This window comes from Exophiala mesophila (assembly GCF_000836275.1).
Source record: "Exophiala mesophila strain CBS 40295 unplaced genomic scaffold supercont1.3, whole genome shotgun sequence".
In the NCBI taxonomy this organism is placed as follows: Eukaryota; Fungi; Ascomycota; class Eurotiomycetes; order Chaetothyriales; family Herpotrichiellaceae; genus Exophiala; species Exophiala mesophila.
In genome coordinates, this window is record NW_015622506.1 from 4,998,193 (window position 1) to 5,017,083 (window position 18,891).

The 18,891-nt window shown below is 51.3% G+C and overlaps 3 protein-coding genes across 3 annotated transcripts; 2 read left to right on the plus strand and 1 right to left on the minus strand.

Moving 5' to 3' along the window:
- Positions 1-4,106: 4,106 nt before the first annotated feature.
- Positions 4,107-6,169, plus strand: PV10_05252 (uncharacterized protein; the record flags this gene model as incomplete). Its single annotated transcript, XM_016369883.1, has 5 exons — positions 4,107-4,322; positions 4,403-4,771; positions 4,818-5,337; positions 5,393-6,002; positions 6,049-6,169. The coding sequence occupies 5 exons, from the start codon at positions 4,107-4,109 to the stop codon at positions 6,167-6,169; spliced, it is 1,836 nt and encodes a 611-aa protein (XP_016225671.1).
- A 3,504-nt stretch (positions 6,170-9,673) lies between these two features.
- On the plus strand, positions 9,674-12,035 carry PV10_05253 (uncharacterized protein; the record flags this gene model as incomplete). Its single annotated transcript, XM_016369884.1, has 2 exons — positions 9,674-11,758; positions 11,808-12,035. The coding sequence occupies 2 exons, from the start codon at positions 9,674-9,676 to the stop codon at positions 12,033-12,035; spliced, it is 2,313 nt and encodes a 770-aa protein (XP_016225672.1).
- Positions 12,036-16,573: 4,538 nt separating this feature from the next.
- Positions 16,574-18,518, minus strand: PV10_05254 (uncharacterized protein). The gene has a single exon (XM_016369885.1). It carries the CDS (start codon positions 18,399-18,401, stop codon positions 16,584-16,586), a length of 1,818 nt encoding a protein of 605 aa, XP_016225673.1. The 5' UTR covers positions 18,402-18,518; the 3' UTR covers positions 16,574-16,583.
- Between the last annotated feature and the right edge of the window lie 373 nt (positions 18,519-18,891).

Genomic DNA, 18,891 nt, shown 5'->3' on the forward strand with positions numbered 1-18,891 from the left:
CTCGTACATCGGCCAAGGAAAGCTGGAATGAATGCTCATGAGGTATCATTCTCCAGGTCTAACAAACTGGGTTTTCGAATGACCTCAATCAAGCTACTCATTTCTTCGTCCAGAGAACCACCGTCGGCTAGTCGAGCTTCGATCATGTCTCTCATGGGGAGCATGGCGGTGTTTGACAAGCCAAAGTCTTTGTAAACCTCATTACAGTCCCGCAAAGCAGTAGCTAATACTCCCAGCCTGGCCTCCCCACCGCTGGCCCCAGCAACATACTCGCGCTTATCCACCTGCTTGGCGATCTCGCCAAATATCTGAGGCATTGCATGCGTGAGTAGAGGGACCACCATATCGGACATCAGAGCTTCAGCGGCTCCGGGAGTGTAGAACTCCGAAAATCTCAGTGTCGCCATTGATTGCAAGAAACCGGTAGCAAAACCAAAGAAGCATCCCCCCATGAGAATTTCCTGAAACCTGGCTTTTTTTGAAGCGGATCCAAGGTAGACGCTACGACCGAAGGAATTGGTGATGCACTGAAGTGAAGCAAATATTTCCTCATTGCCACCAGCATAGTAGGAAACAGTTTCTGGCAGGCCTACGAAAGGAGGGGTGCTGAAGATTGCCGCATGTATATACGCTTGAAAGCCAAGTTTTGAGGCAAGTTGGCTGCAGGCATCAAGCTGTTGAAATGAACCGACGGAAAAGTTGATCAAGATCTTGCCGTCAAATCTTGAGCCGTTTTGTCCTTCAAGGAGTGTGTTGAGTGATTTTGTATCGTTCAGGCACACGATAGAGACCCGACTCGCAGCCAGGCATGCGCCGAATGATGGCGCAACTGACGCCCCGATTGCCTCGAGCGTTTGGCATTTTTGGGCGGAGCGGTTCTATACGGTCGTGGTAAACTCGTTGTTCAACAAAGCTCTTACAAGAGCTGAGCCCATATCTCCAGCTCCCACAACAGAAACTGTCTTTTCCCAGTGTGCGGCCATCGTAGCAGTTTCCATACAGAGTTGCTAGCCATCCACGTCGTAGCAGAGACTATGCACACCTTTTTTATATTCATAAGGACGAGAGATACCAATGGGATGCTCTAGAACGGCGAACGAATTGACCGATAACATGCATTTACACATGCTTTTAGTTATCTTGGACCAGCCGTCCAGCAGTCTTCGTATCATGGTTTAAACAGCCGATTGGAGGGATCCACCGGAAAGTCCTCCAGCGGAACCGCGGAGTAACAAAGCAAGGGTCTAGGTAACACAGAAATACAAGCATCGATGCCCAAGAAACCACAAGTGAACAGGTAGGCTGTCGCAAAAAGCGACTATTCGAGCAAAGGATTCCCCGTGCTTCGAAGATCAGTCCATTCGTCTTCTGTTCCTACCATCATAACAGAGAGTGCCTATCGGTTCAGTCTCCCTGAGGTACCGGGAACTATGCCACAGGATATACTGGCTGGGCTAGATAATGCCAAGGGCTACTGACTCCACGGTTATGCGAATACCGGACACCCTGATCCGCGGGACCGGTCAGGAGTGCACAATAGTCAATGACCCGGGCATTCGCCTCTGGCAGCCGTCCGAACCCATTCAAGGGCCTCTATATCTGTCACATGATCTCATACCATGCGGCAGATCTGTATAACTAGGGAAGCCTTAGACGCCGGACCATAGTTTCAGGCCAAGTAGAAGACTTGAGCCACGGTCGGCTCCTTGTATCCGAAAAAACGGTTTCCTTGCCTTTCTTTTATTAGCAGAGCACATCTGGACATTTCGTTGCATTGGGAATCCGAGCTCTGTACAACATGGTTGTCAGTCACCAGCCTCAGCGGCTCGATTACGATGTAGTCATTGTGGGTGCTGGAATTTCAGGCATTGCATTTGCACATAGATTGCAAGAGCGAAATCCAGACCTGAGCTATTGTGTGCTCGAATCTCGCCATGAAATTGGTGGAACATGGAGCCTGTTCCAGTATCCTGGTGAGGCGTAGTGTCTATCGAAGTCCAAGAGATTGAACCACTGATGGAGATGCAGGCGTACGGTCCGACTCCGACCTGTTCACATTTGGATTTCCCTGGCATCCCTGGAAGGAGAAGACTACATTGGCATCAGGTGCGAACATAGCTCGATATCTCAGAGAATGTGCAGCACAAACGGGCATCGATAATAAGATTCAATATGGCCATCGCCTCAATCGAGCTCAGTGGTCTACTTTGGACAAGACCTGGACGCTCAAAGTTACCACGGCCGTGGCTCAGAAGACAGTGCGAACACACGTTCTTCTATTTGGAACTGGATACTATGACTACAATGAAGGATTGAAAGTCGATATTCCTGGCATCCAGAAATTTAAAGGCACTGTTGTGCATCCCCAGTTCTGGCCCTCCGACCTCGACTACAGCAACAAGAACGTTGTCATCATTGGTTCTGGGGCGACTGCTATCACTCTGCTTCCATCTATGGCCGGTTCGGCAGCGCATGTGACAATGCTGCAGCGCTCTCCAAGCTATGTTTGGTCCCTGCCGAGTGAAGATGCCTTTGAGAGAGCTACAAGGGCTCTGTGCTCCGAAAGCCTGGCTCTGAAGCTCATTCGATTCAAATGGATGATGATAAGCTGGTTCATGCCAACTTTCTGTCAATGGTTCCCAAATGCCGCTCGGAAAATGCTCGATTCCGCTACCAAAGCACAACTCCCTCCGAGCATGTCGCTGGATCCGGACTTCAACCCCAGTTATCAGCCGTGGGAACAAAGGCTGTGCTTCTGCCCAGGTGGAGATTTTTACAGATGCCTGAGGAACGGTACTGCTAGCGTGAAGACGGGCATCATCGACACGGTGTCTGCAAATAGTATTCGTCTCAAGTCAGGTGAAGAGCTGGCTCCAGACATCATCGTCACAGCTACAGGTCTCAAACTTCGTTTTGGAGGTGGTGTCGACTTCTTTGTTGACGATCAAAAGTTCCACATCACAGACCACTTTGCGTGGCACGGCGCCTTGATTGAGGGTCTGCCCAACTTCGTCTTCGCATTTGGCTACGTCGATGCCAGTTGGACTTTGGGGGCAGACGCAAGTGCTCAGCTTGCGTGCAGACTGTTGACTAGGATGAAGAAGGAGAACGTTCGCATGATTGTACCGCGGCTGAGTGACGAAGAGAAGGCGAACATGAAAGAGCTGCCGTTCTGGAGGCTCAAGTCGACCTACGTAAAAGAAGGGAATGCCAATCTGCCCAGAGCTGGTGATAGAGGACCTTGGCGTCGTAGATCATATTACTGGAAGGACATTATGATTGCATGGTATGGAAGTATCAAGACCGGTCTGGCATGGAATGCTTGATCCTCGAAGATTGATTGCCTCACGCGGAACAGGTGGCATAGGCATAGCATCTTACTGAAATGAGAAACAAAAGAGCGGCTGCTCCAAACGCAAAGACAACGTCCACGTCGAGCTGCAACTAAGTGATAACGTGACCCTTATGTTTAGTGGATGCGAGTGTGGTACCTCAGAGCGTATTGAGCTGGGAGAGAAGTTTCTGCTCGCGTGGGAACAGAAGGCCGAGTCTTGGTCTGGGGTAGAGCAAGCCTAGAATCAGCGCCTACGTGGGAGCTTAGGGAGCCTGCCTGAATGTAGGTTTAGAGTCGACTCCGCTTGTGGTTCAGGACAACCTGAACGGGGTCTGGGGCCCCTCGGGCACATTTCCGGGCAGACGCGGAGCCTGAACTATCGGTAGCCACGTTTTCTCTGCCTAGTATTCGCAATGTCTGTCCACGAAACCAGATCGAATTGGACGGTATGACCGCATCGATTTGCGTCCTGCAACAGCCAAAGCCTTTCTTAGATCACATACAATGATCGTCGAACTGTCCATTTTCGTGCCGACTGCTACGGACCCGCGTTCAACTTCAACACCCAGCTCACAACACACGCACCAACCGCGGCACCGCAGGGTCGCATTGTGTTTCAGTAATGTTCTGGTCGAGAGCTAGCTAGCCCGAAACGTGACTTCAATGTTGATGAGATGGAGGACATATATCTCTACAAAATTTCTGTGTTGGATGTCCTCGCTGAAGTGGTGTCAGATGTGAAGCAAGCCTCTGCTCCCCATCTAATTGCAAAATGGCACACTACTCGCACGAAAAGCATGGCGACATGGATATCATATTCGCAGGCGGAGGCACTGCGGCCTGTGTGGCAGCTGGACGACTGGCGGCTGCAGATCCGACCCTCAAAATTTTGTTGATAGAGCAAGGGCCGAACAACTTTGAAGAGCCAGCTGTGGTTCATCCTGCACTATATCTCTCGCATCTGTCACCAGACAGCAAGACAGCTCTGGTATGATAATTGTTGACCATAAGTTTCCTCCTTTCAGAGACATGAGAGACGTCCCGTGGAATGGCTAATATTCCTCATAGTTCTACAAATCTCGTCCATCGAGTCATCTTGATGGGCGTGAGGCTGTGGTGCCCGCAGGTGGCACGCTCGGCGGTGGTTCTTCCATAAACTTCATGATGTATACGAGGTGCCAGAGTATTGACATGGATGCGTGGAAAACCCCAGGGTGGACGGCTCGTGAAATGCGGCCGGTGTTTAACAAGCTTGAGACATTCCATCAGGATGAGCAAGGCATTGACAAGAATAAGCATGGATATGAAGGACCGATACACATCTCCTCAGGAGGTTTTCGAAGCAAGAGCAGCGATGTGTTCATCAACACCGTGAAACAGATGGGCTTTGACGAGATTGTTGATCTACAGGATCTAGATCAGGTTGGCGGCTTTTCTGTAAGACGTGCCAAATCCACTGTTATCATAACTCACCAGTGTCTAGAGGTGGCAACGATATGTTTCACCGGACGGCAAGCGCCAGGATACTGCTCATTGTTACATTCACCCACTCTTGCAAGACGGGAAGCACCCCAATCTACATATCTTGGTCAACTCGCAAGTTATACGTATCGTTTTCGATGGGGAACAGTCTCCACCACGAGTGACCGGTGTTGAGTATCAGACCAAGCTTGTCAGCCAACCTGCAACTGAGCTCTCGCAGCCCAAGGTGCAGACCATTTCGGCCAAGAAACTGGTTGTCGTATCCGCAGGAGCCTTAGGTAGTCCCCAGATCCTCGAGCGATCGGGAGTTGGCTGCTTCGAACTTTTGCACAAGCTCGGTGTCGATGTTGTCAGCGATTTGCCAGGTGTTGGTGAGAACTACCAGGACCACCACCTGTGCTTGTATCCTTATCACTCTAGTCTCCCTCCAGAAGAGACATTAGACGACATATTCAGCTCTCGAATGGAAGTCGCCACAGCAGCCGAGAAGAAGGACCATCGACTGGGCTGGAACGCTATTGGTAACTATCCTCGAGGGAACGCGTAAACACAGGCAGCTAACACCAAATGTGAAAGACATATGTTCCAAACTCCGGATGACAGATGAAGATGCGAAAGCACTTGGCACGGACTTCGAGGCCGACTGGCAACGAGACTTTGCGCCTCATCCAACTCGGCCTGTGATGCTCTGCGGCATGGTGAATGCTTTCATGGGGGATGCTGCACTGGTCAGTCCTGGCCAGTATTTTACGCTAGGAGCGTATACTGCGTATCCTTATTCCCGGGGTTCAATTCATATCAACTCGGCTACCGATGTGGATAGCGGGTACGATTTTGACGCAGGCTTTCTGAGTCATCCATCTGATATCAAAAAGCAAGTATGGGCATACAAATTGATTCGCGAGATTGCACGTCGACTGCCGTTCTTTGAAGGAGAGCTAGAAATGGGACACCCCAAACTTCCCGGACACACGGCGTCAGAGGGATTTCTGCCCAGTCGGGACCGTGATCGTATCCAGTACTCTCAGCAAGACGATGAGACGATCGAGAACTGGATCCGACAGACTGTCAACACCACATGGCACTCTCTTGGCACTTGTGCAATGAAGAAAGCTGAGGAAGGGGGCGTTGTTGATGGGGATCTCAATGTCCATGGCACTACAGGCCTGAAGGTGGCCGATCTGAGGTAAGAGCACAATGACTCGCTCCGAGTGATTTTGACACTTGTCTAGTATCTGCCCAGCGAATGTGGGGGGTAATACCAACAATCTTGCCATAGCAGTAGGAGAAAAGGCCGCGAGTATAATTGCGCGGGAGCTAGGCTTCAAGCTCGAGCTATCAGCGATGCTGTGATCGTCTTCTATTTAAATTACAGTAGAAGCCATCTCATGTTCTTGCAATGATCGCATTTCATTTCTTACACCAAGTAGTCACCTGTTGTTGGGTAATTTGACGACACCTGGGCTAACTTTTTCTGCAGACATTATAGTTTTCCTTCGCTGTGTCGAAAGTAGAACAATTCGCAGTTGAAGAAAAGAGAGTTGCTATTCATGCCAGTTCATTGCAACAATCAACACGAAACGCCACAGATCAAAGAAGACATTGGACTTTGTCGGAGCCTACAGGTGTCGATGCCCGTTTCCCAGGCCACATCCCGATAAGACTCTGGTAGGTTTAGATTTCTGTATCTTTTTGATATCGTCGTTCGTGTACGCTTGCGTGGCAATCAATTTGCACACGAGATAATTGGATACTGGTCCTAGCACAATAATTTGTTTCCCCCACGAAGGGGCAAAAGACCAGATTTGTGATAAGAATATTGAGCGGCCGCGGTTCCGGACGAGCACAAGCTGCAAAAGAGGGCCGAAGGGGCCTAGACGACGGCAAGCAGCCCAAGGTTTCCACTAGCACTTCGGTAGGGCCCCACAAACTGAACGTTGAAACGATACGAGGACTCGTGGTGACAGTAGTAAACACTAAAGGACTGACATATAAACTTGCATCCCACGAAACCAGTAAATCCAAGTGTCTATCAGACGAAGTCACAAGGATCCATCTCATGAGCTGGAGACTTGTCAGTATTCTCCCGCGCTCCCTCCCTACACGCTCTCTGTGTCCTTGCGTCTGCCTGTCACCCTTGACTCTGGTCGCCTTTCATGTCTGTTCACAATCCTTCGGAAACAAAGAGCTGGGAGCTTCTGAAGACGACAATCTCTAGGCGCTGGCAACCTGAAACTTCCAGCACAATGGGCAACTCAGAAGAGCTGAATGCACCGTCCAAGGAAGGGGAAATAGAAGCGTTGCAGGTCGGCCAGGTGGGGCAACCAAAAATCAAGTTCAATCTGTTGGCTGCCATCGGAGTGCAGTACTCAGTAACAGCGGCCCCTGTCGCCATCGGGACATATCTATCGCTCGTCGTGGGCCTGGGCGGATCTCCGACCTATTTCTGGGGCTACATCCTGACCGGATGTTTCCAATTAACAGTCGCCTTGGCCATATCGGAACTGGCATCTGCAATTCCACATTCGTCCGGTAAGCAGAAGAGTGCTTCAATGGCAATCAATTACCGGCACTGGCTCGGCACTGGCTGACCATGTTCCAGGACCCGCACATTGGGTGATTGTACTTGCCCCTCCTCGACTGTCCCGACTTCTAGGATACATGATCGGGTGGTCCACGAACGCAGGGTGGTTCTTCGTGTGTGCAGCATCCATGCTATACTCTGCACAGCTTACCATGGCATTGGCGGTGGTAGCTCACCCAGACTTTGCCCCTACAGCATGGCAAACGTATCTCGTCTACGTTGCTTGGGCTTTGCTGAGCCTGGTCATCAACCTGCCTCGAATCTTCCAGACTGTCAATTATCTCTTGAGAGCCGTCATATTCACGCTTAACGGTACTGCCATCTATCTATTCGTCTCGTTGTTGGTTAAGGCATCTCCTAGGCAGGACGCTCATACTGTTTTCGTTCAATTCGTCAATGAATCTGGCTGGAAATCTGATGGGTGGGTTTTTTTCCTCGCTCTCCTACCAGCTATGGCCTGCCTAGGAGGTATGGATAATGTCACCCATCTCACGGACGAAGTTGCGAATCCGGGAAAGCAGATTCCTCAGGTCATCCTTGGAACGTTTACGATGAACTTTTGGACCGCGTTACCCTTGATATTGTGCTATCAGTTCTGCAATGTCGATCCAGCGAGTCTCCTCACTGCTGTCGGAGGCCAGCCTATGATCCAACTGCTGCTCAACGCATACAAGTCGGTACCATTCACTATCGTTACCGGAACCATTATCATATACGCATTCTTTGTCTCCTCAGCAGCGTCTCTTGTGAGCTGGTCTCGACTGTACTGGTCTTTCTCTCGCGAAGGAGCTTTACCTTTCTCAAGGACTATGTCCAAGCTAACATCGCGTGACAATTTACCCGTCAACGCGTTGCTCTGGAACACGCTTCTGATACTGGCGATCGGAGCCATCAGCATTGGATCTTACACTGCCGTAAGTGGCTCTAATCATCCTCCCGACCTTCCTACTTTCCACCCTGCAAAAATGGACCCTCAAGACCTGCTCAATCAAATTTCAACAAGAAGGACCAAGCTAATGCACTTTCTGTCTAGATGAACGCCCTTTTGGGTGCAGCCATTGCATGTCTACTTCTGGGAATCATCTTTTCTTTCAGTCTCGCGCTCTATAAAGGTCGCAGCTCACTCAGGTCCGATCGATGGTTGAATTTAGGGCGTTGGGGTACAATGATTTATTTGGTGGCAGACCTATGGACTATCTTCATTCTGGTAACGATCAACTTCCCCCTTTACCTTCCCGTCACCCCAGATTACATGAACTGGACGTCTGCCGTTCTCGGAGGCGTTGTCCTTGTTGCCTCGATCTACTATGTCGCATATTACTCAAGGCAGAAACATCACGTAACGCCATGATCGTGGCCAGGGTAAATGTCATCCGTCAGGCAAGATTGTCTATGGGTTTAGGGAATATCAAGGGGCTTCTCTGTCAGTTGTGTTGGTTATTATATAGTTCATGTGCTACATCATACAAGGATACGGCCGCGAGGCAGCTGAATTGAATCATCTATTGTCCCAGCAGATTTGATCCTATGCGCAGACCATGCCACGGAGAAAGTAATCGATAACAGCGACTACTGGTCGCGAGCACCCTCGCCTGTGCCGCAGGCCCAGCGGTACGTATAGCGTGAGTCGGCGCAAGCTGACTGGAGAGAAACTTCGACGTGCAGCAGACGGTCTGTGCTCTCTTGTAGTTGGCAGATTTCAAAACGAATGCTGAGGCAGGATGATCCGTCGGGTCATTGTCGATCATTCACCTCTGCGAAATCTGATGAGTGGGTAAGCATGCAGCATGACGGATGTCATTGGTCAAGATGGGTGCCATTGCCAATCCGGAGCCGCGGGTCCGCGAGTCCAGTCACGTGCATGGGCGGCTGGATCTCTTATAGTTTGCTGGGGCAGCTTAATCCAGCTCCCAGGTCTTTGGCTACCGATAAGCTCCAAGCCGGTGAGAGAAAGTGGGGGATGGAGACCACCCTCGATTTGGCGTAGGAATGGCCATGACTTCCAGGCGCTGATCATTTTGGCCTTGACGTCGTCCTACATCCGCCACAAACCACTGCTGTAGCTCAAGGCCACCTTTTCGTGAAGGATATTTCCACGATTTCACATGGACCTCGAACTACATCACCTTGAGCCCGAGCGCGATCCAAACATGATGTTCGACGATGCAAATGCGATAGAGATACCACCGCATGACGACCTCTATCCAATGCCCACCACGTGCGCCCTTGGATGGCCCTCTCCCACGAGTCACATCTGGGCTGCGGCCGCCGACATGGTCCATTCTCAGTCATCTGACAATGTCACAGATTGGGATGAGAACCTCGGGACGCTATTTGGCCCCAGGACATCATCGGAGCAGGGCAATCTTGGTCACAACGGGTCCAGCACTTCGCCGCTCGTCGTCGATATCGGTGGCATTGTCGGCAACAATGATCCCAAGGGCGAAAACATAGTCGAACCCACGAATTTGATGGAGCAATCAAGGCTCGGCTCATCGGGTGTTAAGCCCCTGGCCAGAAGCCGACCACGGAGGCAGAATCACTCCTGTGACCCATGTCGGATCGCGAAGAGGGCCTGCGACCTCTATGAGCACAACGTCACTATCCGGAATGGCAAACCTGACGCTTCGTGCTCAACTTGCGAAGTACGTGGCTTGGATTGCACTGCATCCTGGCTCGCAAGCAGACAAAGCACACAACAGGTTAAAAAGCTTGCTAGAATGTCGTGCGCACCATCAGAAAAAGACAGATCAAGCACTCAATCCTCGGTGGACGAAGCTCCACTTGCAGTCGAGGAGTGGTTCGCTTCGTCCGGGCCAGAGCAAGAGCTCGTCAGGCAATTTACCGGGAGTGCAGCTACTGCCCACCAGTTGAATATATACATCGACGCTATAGATGTACCGCTGGCTGATCAGCTATCTGGTGGTTGCATGCCACCGCAGTTCCCGCTGGGCCTTGCTGTCCTCCCACGCCTCCATGGTCATTCTAAACTGTCACCCTATATTTACCAGGCTCAGACCTGGGTCAAGCACTGTTGGAACACCCCCACATCCGCCTGGAGCTTCCCGGGACCGGCGCCTCATCTGTTCTTCCCAGTCAGTGTCCTGGACTCCATGTTTGAACAAAGTACAAATCCAGAACATTCACCTAGGGCAGCAGCACGTAGTGCTATGTATAATGAAATTTATAAATGGGTTGCATTAGCAACAGCGTCCCAATTTTCGGTCTACGGGGATGGCAACGGAAAGCAGCTGTCACAGGACCTTGCATCTGCCACTTGGCACAAGGCCAAAAATATCCTTTTTCAGAACATCTCCGCGACTGGTTCGTTCCGCCAGGCATTATCCCTGATCCTGTTTGGGACAATCTGTCCTCCACCAACAAAGGGGGACAGCAGTGCTCTGCAAGCTGATGCTGATTTTGCACATGTTGAAGGTGTTCGGCGCCTTCAAAGCCTTTGCGCACAGGCAGCTGCTTATTTGCAATCAGGTGCTCAGGTGCCCCGTTGGAAGCGCAGAAAAGGCATGGCCAAGCCTGTTGAACAGCCGCATCCGGTTCACTCATTAGCTCCTGAGGTCAAGGACGATCTCCTAGAATTGGTGGGAGCACTAGAGTGGCTTTTGGTCACTTTAAACTCGGTAGCAATCGTCATCTCGCAAGGGACACTCTGTGCGATACCGCCGGAGCAATGCGCTGGAGACAAATCCTGCCTACATCTGCCGAGAGGACATTCATCCGAAACAGCTGAGGCCACTTCAACCGTAGCTCTCCGGCATGAGGAGAGCCTTAATGACTCCATCGTTGCACGAGCTCAGACGCAGGAACAGCCAGTCACAACACTGGTACACGGCGACACTACAGTAGAGACCATGCGTCATGTCATCAGCAAGTCCGGGTCACTTGTCATTCCCATATATAAGTCACTTGCATCCCTAACAATGGCTATTCAGAACATGCAAGAGGACGAGTCCAGCTATGACGATATTCACAAACATCTTCTGACCGTATTTGCTCTTGTCGAGGTCTGGAGAACGACCTTTGGAAAGTTCGATGGCAGCACCACTTTGCGCGTACAGAGTTCCGCCTCAAATGTACGGTCGCTAATGTTCTCCCTCGTGGGTGATGGCGATCTTGCCGTTCTCTTACTGTACAAGCTTTTGTGTCGACTCGATGACGATATTCGGGAACACAAATCATCACCAGCCCATGATCTCCTGGCTGCAACGATCCGCTCAATGTGGACTTCGTTCCGGGATCATCGCGTTGAAAGTGCAATTCAGGTGTCGAACCTAGCTTCTACGGTCATCAAAGGCACCAAGACTCACAAGACATATATGCCGGGCATTGCGTGTCATCCAGTGAGTGAATATTTACAGGCAGAGTATGGCTAGTACTAACATTCTGCAGTATCCTGCCCTGGTCGTTCAAGCGCATACACTGGCCGCTGAAGCATTTACAGATGAGATACAGGTCTGTATTATGAATGTGGACACGCAAAGAGCTGCGGAAATGGCGTCGGGCCTGAATTTGTGTTTGCAGGGGTTGGATGGCTTGAAATGCTCTCTGTCGAATGTTCCCAGTGTCAACAGCCATGATGAGCAGACCGATTCGTGGCATTTGCGATATTCTACCTAATGCCCTGTAGCACTTTGATAGTATGTTCTAGCAACACTGCCCATGGCCAAGAACGCAGGACATTTCTCTAAGCGAGCGTGACCAATTGCCTTCGTGTTGGAAGAATCTTCATTACACATGCATACACACTCATCCGTGTCCGAATGTAGTAGGACCCGAGGCTCCGAAAACATGTCCCTGTATTTCACTGTAGAATAGATTGGGCTGTCTAAGTAAGTTGCGGCTCCGATGAAATTGCAGGGGCGATTCAGGGTTCGTGCAATAGTTGAACTTTCCAGCCCATGAAAGCCAGCTTCGGCGGGGATGCTCCTCCACTCCAAACGTGACCCATCAATCCGCCTGCGCTGGATATGCTACTACACTTGATCAATTGAGCCGACAGCTGCAACTACTCCTATCCTGACATCTCACAGATATGGAGAAACTCATTGACTATAATCATCCATGGTTGGCTGCAGGTTAACTCCCTTTTCGAGAGTGAATCGGCTGGTCCGTTGGAAGCCGGCGGGATCTAATTGCCCGCAAGGTACCTTGCTAGCCGCCTGGCTAATAGTCAAACTCGCTATCAGCAGCTCGTCGGAGTGGTACATTCACCGTTTCCGCTCATGACCATAGTCTTCATGGATCCTAGCGGCTCCGACACAGAAGGCTCACCTATATTATACATCTTTTTCCCGGATTGGCCCTGGCTTTGACCGCACGCACAACATACCATTTACTTCCTCGCTGAGAAGCTGCTGATCAATCTGCAGCCTAAAAATCACATCAACGACTTACACGATGGGTGACAACAACGAGAGCCCCAAGCGGGTTGTCTTCATCGGCGCAGCGGGAGAGATGTGCCGCGTTGCCATTGAACAATTCGCCTCTGCGAGCGACGCCCACCTCGTTCTGGCAGACATCAACATCGAGGGCGTCAGGGCCCTGGCGAAAGCCCTTCCCGACGGCCGGACCACAATCAAAAAGTTGGACCTTTATGACCCGGCTGCTGTAATCGCGACGATCAAAGATGCTGGACTGGTGGTCCTTGGCGCGGGGCCATACCAGCGAACTGCCGAGCCCGTGATGACGGCTTGCTTGGAAGCCAAAGTCCCGTACCTCGATTTCGACGACGATGTCGAATCGACCGTCATGGCACTCGACCTTCACGAGAAGGCCAAAGCGGCTGGAGTACCCTGCTATATTGGCTGTGGTGCATCTCCTGGCATAGCCAACGTCCTTGCGATGGACGCCGCGCAGAATGTGGACTCTGTCAATACCATTGACGTATGCTGGGTCGTTGGAGATGAACGACCTGGAATGGGCAAAGCCGTACTGGAGCATTCTATGCACATCGCCGCTGGCCCCTGCTTGACCTGGAAGGACGGACAAGCCGCAATCAATGAGACCTGGCTGGAAACAGCATACGCCCCTATCCTCGACGGTGGCGTCGAAGCTCTTCTACATGAGGTCGCACATCCAGAACCGGTCACACTGCCCCGTCGATTCCCCAACGCTAAACGTATCCGCTGTCTTGGAGGCTTAGACCCACCGCCATTTAACGGCATCTCTCGCGGCCTGGGCGACGCCGTCCGTCGCAACATCATTCCCATGGACGTGGCCGTGGATTTCATGTACAACCTCTACAACCACAAAATCAGCATCCCGAGCCTTTCCAGTGCCTATAGCTCACTGTCGGCCAGTCTCCAAGGTAGCAGCAGCGACATCACCCTCAAAGACCTTTTCAGCCTACTTGGTAGCGCCGCCACGACAATCGGGCCCTGGCGCTACGCACTGACCGGCCTGCTCGACTGTATTCGCACAGGCGAAAGTACAGTCTCGGAGATTGCTAGGTTCCTCATGTCGGCCGTGCAGGGAACAGCGATGCCCTACCGCGGTGGGATACTGTGCAGGGTTGTGGGAACGAAGAACGGGCATCCAATTGTTTCGACGGTGAAATTGCCGAAAGTTGGGACACAGGCCAAATTTTTCAAAGATATGGGAAGTTGTACTGGAGGGGCGTGCGCGGCGTTTATGATTTTGGCAGTGGAGACCGGTTACGATCGTGCTAGTAGTACCAGCAGGGGGGGTGTTTTGTGTCCAGAGGATTGGGTTGATCCGCAGGCTTTGTACAAGATTTTCGAGAGGTTAGGCGCACCCAAGGACGAGTTGCCGGTTAAGATTATTGGGTGATTATAATGATGCTATTTTGGTTTCGTAGTTGTTGTCATATATGGTCGGTAGAAACATGCTCTGGTAACAGATTCATATCATCTCACACTTTCTGGAAACTCGGTCTTCTGGAAATGAATCTTATCAGGTCAAGCGCAGTTGTCATAGAGGGCGTCGACTAGATCAACCTAATGGCTGAACTGAGAGGGTTCACGAAATTATCGAGAGCTCCCCCACCGAAAATCATCTATCCGTCTATGGAACATGCCTTGACCAGCTCACACGGGGCTTCGACGACTACCGTCATCTCGCCTGCTAAAAGAAGGCCAAGGAACCAGATTTTCCATCCATACGACACCAGGCACAGTTTTGTAGTTCTGAGAAAAGTAATGACTGTTGTTGGAAACCGAACCTTTCGGTGAGCTTCCACAATTACCACAGATGTCTTGCTACTTAAAGAGAGTCAATCTTGCTTTGTACGGCGAGAAAATGCTATTTTTTATCGAGCGACTCCCCGCCACACACGTCTGGGACTACGACCATGGTGTTGGTCCTCGTCATCATTGAATCCCATACAAGCTCTTCTTACCAAACAGCACCTCCAGGGGACTCCTAAGCTCGACCCAGCCCAGGTACGGGGCACTGACATCGTAGCCTAACTTGGCTTGAATCTCGGTAGAGAATTCTGCAATCTTCTCGTTGGGGACTGCGAGGGGCATGTTTTCTTCCTGTTTTTGATTTGAAACTTCTTGTTAGACACAACATTTTTTGGCGTACAGAAGAAATACTTTTTTTCTTCCTGCTTCTTTTTAGGGGAGGGGAGAGCGAAGAATGCGGAGGCCGTTGAACGAAAAGTATTATCACTAACCTGCCGGAGAAAGCCCTTGCACATAAAGCAGCCATACAACAATCTCTCCTCCTGCTCAGTGGTGTTAGCCGATCCACCATGGTAGCAGCTTGCTAGCATGAGAAATGCGTCTCCGGGCTCCATTTCCGCATATACGGCGCCTTCCTCTGATGGCTTCTCATGAGTCTGCTGCAGATGAGTTTTGGGCACGAATCGCGTAGCACCATTCTGGCGGGTGGTCTTTTTGCCCGCAATGAAGCATCCGATTGCGGTATCTCGACCGACGCGGTAGTCGTCTTGCTTGATGGCGGGCAGAACATTGTGGTGGATCGAGTCATCGCGATGCAGTGCTTGAGCGCGCGCCCCAGGACCAATAGAGAAGACAGTGTGTGCGTTGAGAATGGGGTGGGACACGCATTCCAAAAGCTCCTCGCCGAACCAGGACGACACGTGCGAGCTCAACAGGCGGTCACAGGCGAGTTGATAGACGTTCTCGCCAAACGCGGCTTTGACGAATGTAGGGGATTTGCCGGCCAGGCCGCATACTTTGCGGGTTTGTTTGGGGAAGAAGTCGCCTTCGAGCGGCTGGTCGCCGTCCAGGTAAGGGCGGATCTCGCGCTCGATGGCCGCGGCATCGTCGCGGGAGATGAAATTGCGGACGAAGCACCCGCCGTCGCGGACGAGGGCCGCGACGACGTCTTCGACAGTGACGGAGTCGGCGTTGAAGCTGCAGACGCCGGGCTGGGCGTTGACGGCGTCTGTCATGGCGATTGGGGCCCTGGGATCCCAATCCATGGCTGGATTTGCAATCATACTGGCTTGTTGTTGGAGGCAAGTGTTGTAAGTAGGTGAAGCAGAATTGTTGAATCGGTGTGTTGTTCACTGTTGTAATGGTGAGAGCAGTTCCAGTAGCTCGGACGACCACCCTCGGGATAGTTTTAATCTTCTTTCCCTACATTCTGAGCAAACTTTCTGAGCATATGCGTGCCTTATCTGATGGTTTGACGAAGTCACCGTCGGACCCGCGGGTTCCTAAACGCGAGAACCGCACCTTCCACGGTGCGGGTCCGCTGATCCGTTCAGTGATTCGACAACAGTCCTGGATGTGTTGGTCATGTTATGTGATTATTGTGATCAATCTCGCAAGGTTTCGTCGTACGAGCCGATCATCATGGGTGCTGAGGTCTTTGAAAGCTGTCAGAAGTCTGTCCCAGTGCTAGGTGGTTGTTGCACTATCTCCAATTTCATGGTGTGGACTTCGCCGGTCCCGCGTTGCTAAGTCTCCCGCCGCCTTTCACAGAACTATGCAGACCACTCCTGTCATCCGAAAGCGAGTGGTCGGGGCAGATTTTGTTACCTTCCGCACTCATTGATTCGAATCTTCAATGATATGCACGAAATAATGCATTTGGCTTTCAGGGGTAGTGCTACTCAACAGATAATAATGATAACATCTTGCTACTTAATCTTGTCAGACTTTTTGAAGACGGTTTACGTTGAGAGTTTCTAGTCAAACAAGATATTCCAATCACGAGGCCGTGTTCATCGAGTCACAAACTGCTGTCAGGCACACCGCAGTCCATATGGGTGATTCTTCTGACAACTCGCCGGAGCTCAGCCATGTGACTCTTGCAAATGCCTCTAGGATCAGTGCGATACTTTTTGCACAGGTGGGCTGCCGCCGCAGTAGCAATAGCGTGCTGCCCGCCATTTCCCATGAACTTAGTCGAAGATCCAGCAACGTGAGTGACGCTAAGGTGTTTGCCTGCCATCATGACATTTGTAATGTTCCGCGAATAAAGACAGCGGAACGGAATAGCGTAGTTCTTGCCGTCTCGTTCGTCCCACTCCCAGTCCTTTAGGCGAAATGAATACTTCTCATGGCCTGGATAGTGTAGGCAGAAAGCACCTCCATTGAGCACAATAGCATCATCGAAGTACTTATGCCCCCGGATATCACTTTCAGTGAGGATGTAGTCCCCCTGATACCGTCGGTACTCTCCTTGTGCAGCAACAAAAGCGATCCACTCGAAGTCGAGGTTGGCGTATTTCACAGGCTCCATTGTCTTCACGTTCGAAAATGTGCCGTAGATAGCTCGTAGTAGGTGATCTCGAATGTGCTCGCCGTTTGTGTAAGGATCAAGCTGTTGTCCATACTCCCAAAAGTGAGTCATGGGGCCCAGCATTCGCCTACGAACTTTAGTACTGGGTTGAGAGTTCTTTTGCGTTACCCGCGGACCATCCCCATTATCGATACCAGGTTTTGTCAATTGACCACGGAGGTCACTGAAGTCCTTCGCTACCTCCGTAGCCCATGGCATGGTAGGGAAAGAGACTGGTAAGTTTGCCATTCGTGTTCGGAAGAAAAGCGTATTTCCATGGTGCTCCTCTACGCGCTCCTCTGGCGCGAGATCCTCGCCAAACTCAGCCCTTGATTCCTGACCGAAGAGAGTATCTGCACCTGCATAGTGCCCGAACAGAGCTCGTCCTGAGCAGTCGATGAACGTTGCAGCAGAGAGGCGTAACTCTCGCCCAGTGCGTGCATGGCGTGCATCGATTGATATAATCTTGGACTTCGCAGTGGTAGCATTGTACACTGAATGTTCAAGGAATAGGGTTGCGTTTGGTTCGGAATCAAGGAGAGATTTTGCAAGCAGATCACCGTCAGGATGACGATCCGCCAGCTCTTCGATGAGGGGTCCCCATACGCCGCGTGGTCTGAGACCGATCTCCACACTGGCATTGCCTCCCAGGACGGGGCGATCTTGGACGAGAGCGACACGATCTCCGAGTCGAGCCGCGGTTAGAGCAGCGGCAGCCCCTGTCACGCCGCCTCCAATGACCACAACGTCAAATGGTGGCTCGAGATTAACAGGCTCATCCGGCAGCCCGAGAAGTTGACGCCTCCACGTTCTTGTAGCCTCACTCGCTCCCTCAGGTAGTGGCTTGATGTCAGTGCTGAGATATATCGCGTCACAACGACCAGAAAAACCAGTCAAGTCGTGCAGTATGAGCTTTGTCTCGCCACGAGGAAGCCGTACAGAACCTCCTGCCTGCCAGTTCCAGTCCAAGCCATTGGCGCCAAACTCCGTGTTGAGCTTGTCTCCGTTGATGCTCAGGGTAAATCTTCCCGGGTGGTGGTCAGGAACCCAGTCTTTTGCGCGCACCCAGACGTGATAATGTCCAGGACTTTCCACACGGATCGTGGTTATGGCATCCGCAACTGGTTTGCCATAGCCATGAGCCAGTAGATAAGGCGAGCCCATCTCAAGATCGAATTGTGAGTCCAGCGTCCATCCACCGAAGTCGTGGAATGACTCGGCCTCCACCAAGATACTTGAGCCTGTAGCACTAGCCATTTCCCTCATCTTGCAGTTTTCGTACCGTGTTGACTTGACGAGACACAACACCGTTGATAGATACAGTGGTGAGAGGGGCCGGCCTACATGTTTGCTTGGTCAGCCAGTCTTGCAGATAATGCCCCATGCAGGCTGTGACGATGAAGACCCGGTCATCTACCACTCAGTGCAGGTGGATTTCATCAGGGTGTTGTCACAGCTAGCAAGTTGAGTAATCTAGAAGACGGAGCCGCGGTTGGCCTTTGCCATCTCACGTGACAATGGCTATGTCACGTAGGTTTCATGACTAACTAGGAAGGTGTAACGAGTAGATGCCTCTATCTAATCCTCCTCCTCCTCCTCTATACAGAATAAACAACTTAGATAGTTGGAATTCTTTAGCTACTATAGCTATAATTGAAGCTATTATGACTCCAACCCCTTTTCTTCCTTATCTTTATGAAAACCTCGTCGTCTGTTATTGCGATACGACAGCCTTCCCGCCGGAATGGGGGCCAGT